Genomic DNA, 15,895 nt, shown 5'->3' on the forward strand with positions numbered 1-15,895 from the left:
CTCAGTAGGTAAGAAGCAGCAAGATGGCTCCCAGTGTCCTCTTCAGATTGGACTGAGCTCCCAGCCATCACTTTCTAATACAAATGCTAAATGATTATGCCACTTTCTCACTTGAACACAGTTGATGCCATGAGACTGGTGATTTCATATAAAGATGTTTGTTTGGTTTGAATGGTGTAGAAAATGAATTCAGAATTTAACCATTGGAGTAAGCCACAAGGTAAAGGATTAAAGGCATGTCTCATGACCCTGTGAAGGATAAGGATGCACACTAGAAAATCCAGACAGGAACCTGTAACACATGGTGAACTACGAGTACGTAAGTAAGGGAAGAGGTTCAACTTGGTGAGCTTGTGAGGACCCAAGTTTCACCAGTGTCCTGGTGGTTCAGAGTAGAAAATGCTGAATCTATCCAAATGCAAATATAACATAGCAACAGAGCTAGTGCACATGTAAGAACATGAGCATCCGCTTTCAAATATAGCATGTTTTCATAGGAGTCTTTGTTTTACGGTATCTGCTCCCCTTTCCTAAGGGCAGTTTTGGGACCCAAGTTGTCTTTTTGGATACTGGAAAATCCCTCCTGAGAAATATCCCTTATACTCTTTTCTTAATTCCCATCCAGGAAAGGGAAAGAAAAATATTTAAGGCCATAAACTACATCAGACAAACCCTATTAACAATGAACTCTAAACAAGGGTTCAGATTCTTCACCTATACTGGAATTTCATGGAATTTAATTCAACCTTGATCTTTTGATCTCCAGGGACCTCAGTGTTCTGTTCAGCAAACTAAAGGGAAGGTCACTAGATAAACTCCGAGAGCCCTCAAGGGGCCAGCATTCTGAATTTCTTTGAATCTGTGAATATTACTTGAGAAAAGGCAGTCACTTGAGGTTTAAACACTCTGTGTGGTCTTTGAAGCTGAAACAATGTCTTTGGTTCCTTTTGTAAAATGCAGTGTCTTGTATATTGTTCAATACTCAGTAGGTTCTGAATGTATAACTGTTGCCTGGACACTAGAGAAAATCAATTATTATAATGATCTTTATAATAGGTCTGAATTATGGTACTCTTTAGGCATACTTGCATCATATTGTAATATAAGTATTTTAGATGCAGTATAATACACTGTGGATCTCCCCAAGTGTTTAGGATCCAGGGCAGAAAATACACCATCAAAATATACTTTTATAGTGAGAACTATAATTTCCCCACATGTAAAACTACCAAAAAAAAAAGTACTCAAGTAAATATTAGGGAATTCTATAGAACAATCTAACAAATTCTAAAATAATCTTTTTTCTTGTATCTTTCCTAGGATGAAACAGGCACAGCTTGTTTGAATTTCCTACACAATAAGCTATGCTTTTGTTACTGACTTTTTCTTGTGTCATTCTCTTTGCAGATATCTATGTTAAAGTGAATTGATTTCCAATATGCATTAGACACACACTGCATATGTTTAAGAGTTGAAGTGTCAATTTTTCAGACATAGTTTAGTTTATTAAAAATTTTAAAGCTAAAAGTTAAAAATAAATAAGTAGATTTCATAATCAAGAAAACCTAAGTCAAAATTAGAGATAAAAATAAAAGGTAAATAAGGATATGTACAGAAATCCGTGTTAGTTTTTAAAGTGCACCTACTCTATTAAATATAGGGAAGGAAGAGGTGGCTCGTGGAATGTTCTAAGAGAAGCAGCTTTCTGTGGCAATAAAGCTAAACTCAGATTTAAGCAAAGCATGGTGAACATTCTAGAAGGGAAGATAAACATAATCCAGAAACTGTAACTCAAAGTAGGGGTTCAATAGCTACCTTCTCAAGGTTCACCAGCCCTCTATGAAAATTCCTCTTTAAACTTTGTGTTTTCACTTAATTATCTACAATATTAATGTCAACCACATATATTGGAGCATCTGGAGAGCCATTTTATAGCATCACTTTGCCAGGGGTTTTAGTTCCTGCCTTTGAGTTTACAACTAAGTTGGCTCCAAGAACACTGCGTTTATAGTCATAGTCTAAAGAGAAAAATGAAAGAGGTAGATTTAATATACAAATATTTTGTTCATATCCAATGGAGACTAGCTGGCATTACATTCTGCAGAAGAAAGAAGGTTTGCCTCTTGTTCAACCAGAGGAAATTGGTAGTGAAAACTGAGCATATAAGACAAATCCAAAATGACTTTTGACATAGAGGTCAGTACCACATTTATATGGCTGTTTTGTTTTATCCAAACTACCTCATCCGTCATATTAAATAAATGATGTAACTTTAAATTGTGCTATTTTTATAGGACTTTGCTATTTGATTTTAAATGTGTTTTGGTTTATGGGGCGGCTGGGTGGCTCGGTCGGTTAAGCATCCGACTTCGGCTCAGGTCACGATCTGACAGTCTGTGAGTTCAAGCCCCGTGTCGGGCTCTGGGCTGACAGCTCAGAGCCTGGAGCCTGCTTCAGATTCTGTGTCTCCCTCTCTCTCTGCCCCTCCCCTGTTCATGCTCTGTCTCTCTCTGTCTCAAAAGTAAATATTAAAAAAAAATTTTTTTAATTAAAAAAAAAATGTGTTTTGGTTTAATAGCACAGTATAAGAACTACAAGTTTATAAAAGCTATGCCATGTGTTATGTTTATATGTATTTAAATAGAATTGTAATAAAAGTAGTTTAAATTCATGCAGAGGTTTATTAGAATTTTGTTTGCCCCTTTATGTTAAAACTCAATTCAACCATGAGAAACCATAATACAATAAATAGTTTCTACCCTCAAGTTAGTTATATTGGATGGGCTAGATCAACACATTAATGATAGAACCTTAATTTGTTCAGTGGAGTTAGTTATATCTTGGTACAAACCTTTCCTCTGCCTGCCCTTTTCTAAATGTGTGAGCTTGGGTAAGTTAATTTCTCTCCACTTTGGCATTCTCATATATGAACTGACAATAATGGCATTTGGTAGAATTGTTTTGAAAATTAAATATTAATAATAGGTTGCCCTCTTTGAACAAGTTATAGGCACCAACCACTTTAATTACCTCATCTTATTTAATCCTCACAAATTATCATTCCCCTTTTACAGAAGACTAAACAGGCAAGGAAAGTTAAGTCAGTTAACCAAGGGATTACGTGGCTAGTACACAGCTGAGCTTTCTAGGATCTGAATGTAGATTAGACTGATAAATCCCAAAGTCTCCCCACTATGTTATTTTGCCTAAAATGACAAAGTACTTAGCATAGGTCTAGAGTTTAGTAGACATTCAGTTAATATTATATTCTCTCTTAAAGAAAATGATTCATACTCCTGTCTCTGTACTTCTTTTCATCTGAGCTACCAAAAACTTAAGATCACCCTCTAGTGATAAATCACTCCAACTGCAAACTTTTGATCCCTGAAGTTTAAGAGTGAAAGAAAACAAGTATGAAGGAATTCATGTCAAGCCATATAAAGATGAAGGGATGAGAAAAGTTTCTTTGTTATGATTTATCATGCTATTTTGCCTAGCATATACCCAACTGCTGGCCTATTAGACTGTTTGCATTACTTTTTCCCAATAAGCAAGCGTGCGCTATTTCTTTGATTGTAGAATAACCTCTGAGTTTTATTAACTAGGATTATGTGTACCAAAGTATGATCAAAACGAAAAATTTCCCCCCAGATTTTGCATTAGTACACTGTTAGGATCATTAGAACTCAAATGTCACTGATGATACAAGAGAACTTGGGCAAACTTCTTTCCATGGTTTAATTCAATACCTTCTATGCTGAGGTTTTGGTTACAAAGCTAAGAATGACAAAGTCCTTAGGCATGTGAGGTATACTAGCTGATTCAGTAAGCCTTCATAAAACTTTTATTTTAGGCTCTAAGGACAAATATGACTGCTCTAAGCTAAGCAGGATTTATAAGGCAAATTTCAGATCCCCCAAGAAAAGATAGCCATTGTTTATAACAGAAATGTCATCTAGTAGAAACTCAGCAGTTCCCACAAATGATTTTCATGAACATTAGAATTTCTTTTTTTGAGAGAAGCTATACTGGTAAGGACAGAATAACTTTTTTCCCCCCAAAAGAGAATTAATAATGAGATTCTATCAGTTTAGCCATGAAGGATTTTGTTTTACTATCACATCTAATACTCTTTGGAGACCAGGAGTGACCATACCTTTTAATTGCACAAATATCCCTCGGTACTGTTCAACAATTTAGGCTTCATTTAGGCAGGCTAACACAGGGCTTTCTGGCCCAAAGCTGAGACCGGCACCAAATGACTTCCACTGACACTTTGTAGGGTGTGATGAACAGTCTGGAATGCCCAGGCAACCTTTTCACAGCATGATTTGGAATCCACTTGAAATTACATATGACTGGTGAAGATTCATCTGAAGAGACGTAATCAGAATTTGTCTTCCATTCAATAGAAATAAAATGAGCCCATTTATTGTGTCATAATCCATCTCTATACTACAGAATGAACAATAACCTAGAATCAATGCCAACCCACTGGAATTGGCTTACACACTTGAGAGATTTTTCCCCAGAATGTTTTATACATTACTTTCATCACTCTGTGTTTTCTATTTCAGGGCCTGCTCTTCCCAAGACTCATGTTAAAACAGCCTCTCTTGGGTTGGCTGGTAAGGCAAGATCTCCTTTGCTTCCTGTATCTGTGCCAACAGCTCCTGAAGTATCTGAGGAAAGCCACAAAGCAACAGAGGATCCAGCCAATGTAAGGCCATCCTTGAAATTTATGCTGCATCAGGTGAAGCAGTGACTACTGCTGTACTCAAAAAGCAATCTTAAAAACACAAGCAGATGACTACAGAATGTGTGACTTTATTTAGTTATTTGAGAGGAAAAGTTTGTAGCTAGAGGAAAAAGCTGAAAAGTGATCACATTAGAAAACTCAGAAAGAAAATGAGTGGAGACCAAAAATCTAAATTTTGAGAGAGCAAAATAGTTCTCCCCAAATGCATTGTAAGGGAGATTTGAAAAGATGCTACCTAAAAGCAGAAATTTAGAAAACTCTGGAGTGTTTCTGAATATAATTCAAGGGAAAGCATTTGAAAGGAGAGCAAAAAACTGACCTATGTGCCTTGAAAAATCACAGTGAAAGGGGGAAAAAAGATGAAATAACAGGTTAGAATCATCTCATTTGAATGTACAATTTTTTTTTCTTAACTTTATTGTTTCCGGTACTGCAAACAATAAGATATTTTAACTACTTGGAAACTACTGAATATGTGTATGTGTGTGAATGTTTGGTACAAGTATGTTATATGATTAACATACCTTTTTGTATGCTTTAAAAAGATTCAAATTTATAGGAATCCATTGCACTACTTTTCAGGATTTGGCTGTTTAGTACGATATTTGTTTAGTCTCAGGGTTGGTTGGCCATATCTCAAGTCAGATCAGATTCCTAAATTTATGTAATATAGCTCATCTTGTAATGTCAGATGAACCAATATGCATTTAAGTTTGATTCTAAGGAGTGATAGCCAAAGGTATAATATTAAAAGCAGTAAAATTACTAATCTAGATCAGCACTGTCCTATAGACATATAATATGAACTACATGTGTAATTTTAAATTTCCTAGAAGCCACATTAAAAGATGTAAAAATAAATGAGATTAATTTTAACAATATCTTTCATTTGACCCAATATTTCCAAAATGTTACCATTGTGTAATAAATATTAAAAAGATGTTAAAAAGATATTTTACATTTTTTGTACTAAGTGTTCAGAATCTGGTGTGTATTTTATACGTATAACACATTCCAAATCAGACTAGTCACATTTCAAAAATCCAATAGCTGCATGTGGCTAGTGATTGCTGTGCTACACAATGATACCTAGATAATTCAAGAAAAACAACCAACAAACATGTTAGGAAATGAGTTATCAACTAATCACCTCCCTTCAACCTCACTCTTCATATGTAGACCAGTCTTTTGAGCCAAATTGTCCACTTTTCAATTCCCATTCAGCTCTGGAGATTATATGGTATATGACCAAATCATTCACTGACATGCTGAGATTTCTGCAAGACATACCATTTTCAACTAGTTTAATACCATGCATTTTCAGCTGTTTCCTCGGTGCTAGAGTGAGTGAGGACCTACCCCCCATATAAGCTCCACCAGTGTTCTCTTGGGATCAACAGTATTTATTTGGCAGGATTAGATACACATTCTGACCAGGTAGTGAGTAATGCTTTCTGTCCTATACAGAACTAGAAATCATGACTCAGGCCTCATTAGCCCAATAACTAAATCAAATGAATGGCCAAGAATGATCAAGTAGGGCAGATCTACATTAGTCAAAATAAAGGGTATGTTGAGACAAGAAAGAAAAAAGCTGTTATAGAGAATATTTCATTAAGACTTCTGCAGGTTGACCTCTTCATTTTACCCACCAATAATATTGGTGGCTATAAGATTGCCTTTACTACTGTGCTGTGCACATAGCCAACTCTGGTTTGGGGCGAGAATTTTGTTTCCACCCACAAAACAAAGCCATAATCTTCAGACCTTTCACTGATCAAGGCAAAGCCCATCAAACTCCCACACAAAAATGTACCTATGTTGTGTTATGAAGAAAAGAAACATGGTGATATACATTGTGTTCATATCCTGCTGGATGAGATGGGAAGGAAAAAGGAGAACATATTGAATATGAACCATGTCCTGGCCACTGTGATAGTCACTAAACATGCTACAAGATACTTAGCCTATGAAATAGAAATCATCATTTTGTTGCTGAGAAGAACTGTATATCCAAGAGGCTCACTAACTTAACTGAGACCACACAGACAGTGTGAAATGAGATTTTTTTTTCTTTTCACTCTAAAGCTTTTTCCTCAACACAGGGATGAAGTTAGTGAAACAGTATGCAATCATTACTCTCCTTACCACCTCTCTTATTGACATCTTCATTCAATGCTTCTATTCTGAGCACAGCCTCTCGCTATGGCTATGAGCCACTGTGTCATGCTTGAGAATACAGAGTAAACCAACTAGACATGGCCACTGCCTTCATCAAGGGAATGTATTGATGTTCACCTGTCCTAACTTTTGTTTTCATTCTTTCTGTAGGTGTATGAACAGGATGATTTGAGTGAACAAATGGCAAGTTTGGAAGGGCTAATGAAGCAACTTAATGCCATCACAGGCTCGGCCTTTTAACACGTATTACCCAATTGATGAGGTGTATTTTCCGGGAACTTTGCAGCATACCAATTACCCATAAACAGCACACCTGTGTCCAAGAACTCTTAACCAGTGTACAGGTCAACAATCAGGACCACTCACGGAGGATCCTGAAGCAGTTCAGAAGGAATAAGTGTCCCTTCTTTCATAGGCATCAGGAATTTCACAATGATTACTATGGGGTCCCTAAACAAAAGTAAATAAACGTCTTCACTGCAATGTCAAAGCTGAAGCTGCTAGACTAGTCCTGGGTCTTTGCCATTGCAGTGACCACACCGTCATAACTAATGCTTATGTTTTCCTTCATCGAGGCCTGTCATTTCCTTTTCCTGTAGGTCTAGTCTCACAAAATGCAAGTGCATTATTGAAGCCTGTCCCATCCCGTGGCAAATCAGTGCAAGCTCATTATTTCGTTTTCAACTTCAAAGTACAAAGCGCCCACGGAAATTCTCTCACTACATAGCACCAAAGGATTGGATGTTTTCTTGACAGCACAAAAAGTAAATAAGTCAACAAAAGGCAGCGAAGGCTTATGTTTTGTAACTCAGACATTCATCTTGCACCAGTGGTGGGTATTAATTAGCAAGCGGCTATAAAATTCACCCATTTTTGCAAGTATTTGTCAATCTGCCCTTGGTTAATATTTGTGTCTGAAGAGCGGGAATATAAAAATCTGCAACTAGTGGTGTCTTGCCGGTAGGAGTCTGTTTCCTGAAAGAGGACACAATATGCAATCTTGTCAGACACACGGTAATTATGTGCTTAAGCTTGTAATAGGACACTTTTCAATTTGGGTGGCTTTTGTGCCATATCACACTGTGATGACATTTCAAAGCTTCACCAAGGCCATCTTCCTCAGAAGTCTGGACGGAAGTGTTTCCCCCCCTCCGTCCTGTCCCTTCCTGAGTTATCCATGGCTGCCAGCCTTGGATGAGGTGGCCAGCTCCCACACACTGCTTGGCCTCCTGACCAACATCCCTGTCACCCTCTGTGGAAATGGCAGACTCCCTGAGAACAGGCCCTGAGGAAGGGAAGTGAAATGGAAGGCAGTTGCACACAGTACCTGCCTTTGAGTGATGTCACTTTCCACGACAGGCTCCTCACTGACTCAGAGGGGGCAGTTTTGGTCAGTGGCCACCACCAAGCCCTATTGTCAAGGGAACCTACACTCTGCCTGAGATGCAGAGAGGAAGGTGCCTCTTGATGCTTCTGACACATTATAAATCCAGTGGATGCTTTTCAGAGCTGCATCTTCATTGTGAACTAAAATTTTAAATTCCTATCGCCATGTTTATCTACAGCTTGGAACTAGGTGAAATTAAGAACACTTTGCGTGCACCCTTTTCATTTCTAAATTTTCAGCTGCATTTGGAGTTAATCCCTGTTTATGCAGCTGAATCGCCAAAAGGGAGCTAATTTGCATATTTATCAGTTAGGCGACTTGAAAACCCAATAAGAGAGTTTCAGCTGAATTATTCCTTTCAGCTCTGTCTTTGATTTCAAGCTTGAGTAGGTCATAATTTTAAAAGAGCATGGAAGGGATAGGATCTTTACAACCTAATAGCTCCTTTTATTAGGTGGGTAATTATATATGAATCCCTGAATAAAATATTTTGAGCAAAATGGCACTGTAACAGAAGTAATAATTCAGATTATTTTTTTACAGTTTTATGTCGGGAAGGAAATCTGATGTCAAAGAGAGGGCTTGTTCAAATGGTTCATTAGAAAGTCCGGTCCATTTGTGAAATTGTTCCTTCAACAAGAGTGCTTCTTCAATATACTAAGATTTTCTTGAAGTTCTTCTGAAGAGCTATGTGACGTTATTCTATAGGGCAGATTATTCTTGTTCAAAATCTGGGCACTTAGGTAGACAACCTTCCGCTGACCGGGAACAAGGCATTTCCTAACATAATCCCGAATATTGCAGAAATAATTCATTACTTCAGAAAATGTTCAATAGGCTAGCTTTACCACTCGAGGTCCTAGAATGCCCCCCCTTTCTAATAGTCATAAACAAGGAACATTCTCTGAAAGTATTCTCTACCCAAAGAATGACATCCTGAGTGCTCTGTTTGAAACTGGCTACAAGTCTCAAATTTCAGAGTCACGTCTTCAATCTATAGACTGTATCTGGACAATCAAGAGAACTAGAATTTCACAAAATTCTAGTTGACTCTAGTCAAAGTCACTGACCTTAATAAATAAAAATTGGTGAAACTACACGAACATATGCATTATCTGTTTTCGGTGAGAGGTATATTTCTGGTGCATGCTCTTAAAACTTTCTTCATTAAAGAAATACAATGGTTTGTTTTAGTAATTTGTAATGCTAATAAGGCTTTGATTCATGCCTTGAAGATATAGTAGAATCCATTTAAATCCTCTCAAGAGACTCTCGTGCCCTTTACCCAATGGTTTTAGTGCGCAGTGACTTCACCACAGCTTTTGTAAAACTCTGCTCCCCACTATCTCCAAGAGTTCACATATGTATACAACTGCCTGCTCAAGTTTTCAGGTCATTTTTTAATTTCCCCGTCTTCTGATCTCTTGACAAGAAGCAATGTGTGAACACTGCAAGATAGCCTCTATTTTGTTCCTACTTCGAGCCTAGTTCATAACATCCAGGGCTCTTTAAGCTCATAAATCTCTCTGACTCCCATAGGGTGATGTTTGACAGCCAACCAGCAGCTCTGCCACCAGGGCTCATTTCTCCCTGAAAAAGAAGAAAATAAAACTTGGCAGGGCCTGCTCAGTCCTCCTCTACACTGCACTGAACTGTCAGGCCAGAGCCTCCTCTTGAAAAAGTTTGGTACATTTCTTTTGTATTTCATACCGATAAGAAAGCTCTTTTTCTTTCCTCTAGAAATTTCTGCACTTGTTAAACGCACAAAAATGCAGATAGCTCAAAATGCATAAAGCGTATTTGGAGGATGCTGTAGCCAAAAGTTAAATGTTTCTTAGTGATTCGCATTCAATAAAAAAAACACTCATAGCTACCTCTTTGTAGAATAGGGCTATAAGCTTCTAGAATATTTAAATAATGGAACTTTACATTTGGGTGTTATAAAATGCACACTCAATTGAATAATCTGGGGGGAAAAAAAGACAGAGGGAGAGAGAAAAAACAGATCAAGCCAGGGATATAAGAGGTGAATTTATTAAAACTTCGTATGAGAGATTGGATATAACATTATTCTCTTCAAAATAAGGAGTGGTCAAAACGACATGTATGTTTGGTCCTCTGCCTTGGTAGGAGCTACAAAAGGAGAGATACCCTGCATTAGTGTGTTGCTCCAAACAATATTTGGAAACTTTAAAGTTTGGCACTCACCGGCTTTTCCAATAAAGCATTTCTAAGTAGGTTTTTCTGGAAACCTTCATAGTCTGTATTGGAAGATGATTACTCATTCTTATCCACCCTTTTGATACATCTGTCTTTTGATTTTGTTTAGAGAAATAACTAAAATCTCCTCCAAATTTAATAGAGGGTTTCATATATGGCAGCTGAACTATAACTCCAACAAAAAAAAAAGTCACCTCTAAAGAAATCACCGTGCCATTTCAGATGAAATTGGATCCCAGACTCAAATTGTGGTTTTAGAACTTCCATTTCTAGTCCATGAGACAGAGACAAATAGAAAAAATTCCCTAGTTTTAGTTATGCTTACAGAAAACAAAATCATCTGAACCTTAAAATAGATGTGGCACAAGGTTGTTTTCCTTCCCTCAATCAACTAGTTTACTTCATGCAATTGCACACTGTCCGAAGGCCAGAGGCTAGTATCCTAGCCCGTTCATAACCATGTATACAACACAGATCCCATAACATTCTAGAGCTGCAGAAGCAGGCATATACTCATGTCTACCATCTCTCTCTCTTTTAAAAATTTCTTTCAGAGCAACATTTTACTCATAATGTCTATTTCTCTCATGAATTTCAGAAATCACTTAAATTTTGCAGAGAAAAGCTTTTTGCTTGATTCCAATGTTTTAAATTACTGTAGATACTTAGAAAATCACAGACACTTTGTGTGATATTCCATTCCAATGAAAAAAGACACATTCCCATGTTTCAGTGTCCTTTGCTATCCAAATACCTACTTCCAAAAGGTAATGATGAAAATAAATGCCTGAGTATTTCCTGGTCAGTGAGGTTATATAGGAGACCAAATACCACGCCCACATCCACAAATACATCTTACTCCTGCGCTCTGCATTGCCACTGTTGGGTAACGTTCACTTGGCGACTTCTGGCTGCACTCTGAAGGATTTCTTCTCCTGCTCTCAGTAGAGAGCCTTTGTACATTGCCATCCTATAATTTTTTGTTGGTTGGAGAGCAACAGCAAAACTCTGCAAGATGTCACAGATGCATGGGCCAAGGGATCTCACTGTGTGCTGAAAGCGTATTTTCAGATGCAAGAAAGGAATGTTGGAGAGGAGGAGAAATGCTGTTTTTTATTATTGTAGGGTAAACCTGACAATTCTGAACTTTGTGAATTGTCAGCTTGTTTGGGGGATGGGTGGGTGGGTCTGGGGTGTACTTTTTATAAGTAATATTTAATTTATTATTTAGAGTGGCTTCTTTTTGGATAATTTATGATAAAAAGGGAGATCTGGTTGGGAATCTAGATACGGCTATTAAAGCTGCAGTGTTCCATATCTCAGAGGGACCACTTTGGAAATGAACTGTCCATTGCTGAGTATGAGGATAAGTCCAGGCAAAGCCTCCACTGAAGCTTCATCGTTACCACCTTCTCCCTTTCCAGGGTCATTCAAACAAGATAACACCAAATCTAAAATATTCTGACAGCATTTTGCAGATCAGTGCTACTCATTCTCTCAAAGGGCTTTGCAATTCAAATTGTTAGTGTGCTAGTGGTAGGTTTATTTGGTAGAAATGGGTATACTACAGCTTTAACTAGCCTTAGTGGAAAAAGAAATTTTTTGTTGCTACAAAACACCTTTAAACAAACAAAGGTATTTTGAGCCTACAAAGAGTTTCTTTACATTGTCAAGACTCTAGCATTGTTAACCAAATTAGACTAGTGATTGCAATATTTAAGTGTAAATCTTGTTCTATGAGAAAGGATACTTGCTTACAGTTTAAAACAATGACTGTTTCTACACTTGATCTTGTATACTACCACACGAGGAAAAAGGGGGTTTTGTAATCACTGTAGAACAGTCTCATATTCATTTTTTATAGAAATGTTATTCCAATGGTGCATTTTTTGTTTAATAAATAAAGTTTTGATACAAAGTTCTTTCTTCAAGTTATTTATGTGTATATATATATATATATGTATATATATAATTATTTTAGAGAGAGAGCATGTGAGCGGGGGAGTTGGGCAGAGGGGGAGGGGGAGGGAGGGAGAATCTTAAGCAGGCTCCTTGCTCGACACACAGGGCTCAATTCCACAACCCTGAGATCACAACCTGAGCCAAAATCAAGAGTCGGATGCTCAACCAACTGAGACACCCAGGCGCCCCAAGCTATTTATATTAAATGGCTGACACTAAATGCACCCAACTCTAATCCCTGCCTGCCTATTATACTCAGGATACATACTGCCTTATTCTGACCTCTGTGGCAGAGGCTGGAGTGCTCTGCCATATCCCTTCAGATCCTTATACCATGTTCATGCACATGCCCAGTGTGGCTTCAATCCCAACAGCAAATACCCATGTCTTTCTGTTGGAGGACTACCCCCAGCTGCCAGAACTCACTTTGCCTGTATGCAAAGGAGAGCTGGAAATCCCTGACCACGCCTCACCAATAGCTGGTCAATAATTTAGCCTGTTTTCCCCAACTGGAACAATGTTGAGGTGTATTCCAAGTCACCTCAAGAGTTCCCCTACAGGACCTAGCCAAAGTGACTCTGAGGAGTGACAGTGCTCCAAAATATTGTACCCTAGACATAGTACCTTATTTGGCTTGTGTCCTTTCTCTTTCCTTCCTTCCCCATTCTCCTAATGGTCTCTCCTGGGAGCACTTCTTAATCACTTTTACACAGATTCTCATGTCAGGGTCTGTTTTGGGGGAATGTACCCCGAGGCAAGTCCCCTCTATTTTTATTTCCATTTCAGCACACCAATACCCAATAAATGTAATGCTCTCTCCATCCTCCAGATATTTCATTCTTATCAATAGTAGAACATGGGGATGCATATGCATTGAACAATATATTGCTGTGAGTATTGAAAGATTAAGTTGGGCATGCAATCTCTTCTCTAAGAGAAAATCATGTGCTAATAAAAGTGTTATTAACCCTTTGGGGCAAGTAGAGAACCACCTAGTAAATTCTTTCTTGAAGGCAATGCATCACAGGTGACAAGATAGGTTGGGCTTTAAAGACCACCTAGATCTCCCTGTCTTCCCCAACTCATACTCATTCCATCTAGAGAAAAGAAATCACCAAGAACCTGGAGAAATTGGAATCCTTGTGCCTGATCAGTAGGAATGTAAACTAATGCAGCCACTGTGGAAAACAGCATGATTGTTCCTCAAAAAATTAAACACAGATTACGATATGATCCAGCAAATTGACTCTGAGCATATACCCACAAGAATGGAAAGCAGAGACTTGGACAGATATTTGGATGCCTATGTTCACAGCAGCATTATTCACAATAGCCAAAAGATGAAAGCAATCCACGGATGCATCAACAGATGAATAAATAAAAATGTGGTGTATGTATACAGTGGAATATTATTCAACCTTAAAAACGAGGGACATTCTGACACATGCTGCAACATGGATGAAACTTGGAGACATTATGCTAAGTAAAATAAGTCTGTCACTAAAGAGCAAATAGTATATAATTCCATTTATATGAGGTACCTAGAAGAGTCAAATTCATGGCGACAGAGAGTAGAATGGTGGGTGCCAGTAGCTAGGAAAACACAGCAATGGAGAATAATTGTTTAATTGGTATAGAGATTCAGTTTTGGAAGATGAAAGGGGTTCTGGGGATAGATAGTGATGATGGCTGCACAACATGAATATACTTAATGCTACTGAACTTAAAAATGATTTAAAAAGAAATTTTTGTGTTATGTATATTTTAGCACAATTTTTAAAAATCTCCAAATAAGGATATTCCAGAGCCATCTTCTATAAATGCTAATATTTATTCTATAATTTATGAAATGTAACTATGTTAACACCAAAATGTTAAAGGAGATTGATATGCAAGAAATAGAAACAACATATTTACCACAGTCTATTTTATTTCACACATTTTGCACTACCATATTCAACTGATGTAACCATATCTTAACAAAAGAATGTTGTGCTACCAGAAAAGGCTGTCACAGATGATTATTTCCACGGAAAACTGCTTATTTGAAGAAAATAGGTTGCTGGTGTCTGACCTAGAGAGGAGAAGGCTAAAAAATTAACTACTCTCTCCATTGCAAATATTGTTATGGAAGAGATTTTGGACTGCTCGAAGAATGAGATAGTTGCTATCTTAAATACCCTATGATGCTAGAATTGGGTAGATAGAAAATTGTATTAATATGCATGCAGGTGAGTTTAATAGGTCTGATGGAAAGTGGAAAGTCAGAGTGGTCTACCCAGAGCCGAAATCCAGAAAGGTGGACATCGCCTCTCTTTCATGGAAATTTTCTTCAATTCGTTGATCACTCATCAGTTCATTTAGATTTATGTGTTTTAAAGGTGTACATAAAATTATTAAAAATACATCTTGATCTCCAGCCCATCATTCCACTTCCTCATTTCTTTCATACATCACTCTTTTCCTAAACATTGTTTGCAGCCTCTCATTTGCATTCACATACCACCTCTATGCTTGTAAAGCTAAATCTGTCTTTCCTCCACTAACGGTTTTAATTCTGCAATTGCACTTGTAATTTCCTTGTGACTTTTCCTTTTCTTACCCATCTCCTTTATTGCATTATGTTGTCTTTTTATCCCATCCCATTCTCTCTTTATTATATTCCAATTCTGTTTCATAGAGTCGATATTTCTTTATACACTTGGAAAATGCCAGTTTTCTTTGAAACTCCTTCTGCTTTTGTAAAAGAATTATCTTGTAAGCCTGTTATGTCTCATTGCTTCACCTAGTCTTCTTTTTAATGTATTTTTTTATTTTTTTAATGTTTATTTATTTTGAGAGAGAGAGGGAGGGAAAGAGAGAGAGAGCACACATGGGCATGAGTGGCGGAGGGGCAGAGAGAGAGAGAGAGAGAATCCCAAGTAGGCTTTGTGCTGTCAGTGTAGAGCCTGATGCAGGGCTCAAACTCACAAACCAAGAGACCAAGACCTGAACCAAAGTCAAGAGTAGGATGCTTAACCGACTCATCGACCCAGGCACCCACTTTAGCCTATTCTTATTTTTATTTTAGAGTTAAGTGTCTTTAATATATGTATTTCCTCTGAAATGAAGGAAAATTCATCCAGGTCACTGTGTGTCAACCCTCTGTCCATGTGAATTGCTCACAGCCCCATTTTATGACCCCTTGTGTTCTGTGAGACTGCTTCCTGAAGCACACATGGCCAACTGGTTGTTCCCCATAGAGCCCAGCAGGCTCCACTATCTCATTGGCTTTCATCTAGTATAAATCTGCTGGATTGATGCAGTGTCTTCCTTTTCATCTCTCTGGCTCTTAGATTGCCAACCAGAACACATGAAAATCAGCAAAACTCAAGAAGAAACATGCC

The 15,895-nt window shown here is 37.7% G+C and overlaps 1 protein-coding gene across 2 annotated transcripts in view; it reads left to right on the forward strand.

Annotated features, from left to right (window-relative positions):
- Positions 1-12,453, forward strand: part of DCC (DCC netrin 1 receptor) — a 1,130,837-nt gene extending 1,118,384 nt beyond the window's left edge. For both annotated transcript variants that reach the window (XM_027068985.2, XM_027068988.2), the window contains exons 28-29: positions 4,578-4,720; positions 7,091-12,453. In XM_027068985.2, the coding sequence (XP_026924786.1) occupies positions 4,578-4,720; positions 7,091-7,180 (233 nt within the window). In that variant the 3' untranslated portion in view covers positions 7,181-12,453. The remainder of the gene's footprint in view (positions 1-4,577; positions 4,721-7,090) is intronic.
- The last annotated feature ends 3,442 nt before the right edge of the window (positions 12,454-15,895 follow it).

The sequence above is a fragment of the Acinonyx jubatus genome, chromosome D3, assembly GCF_027475565.1.
Source record: "Acinonyx jubatus isolate Ajub_Pintada_27869175 chromosome D3, VMU_Ajub_asm_v1.0, whole genome shotgun sequence".
Lineage (NCBI taxonomy): Eukaryota > Metazoa > Chordata > Mammalia > Carnivora > Felidae > Acinonyx > Acinonyx jubatus.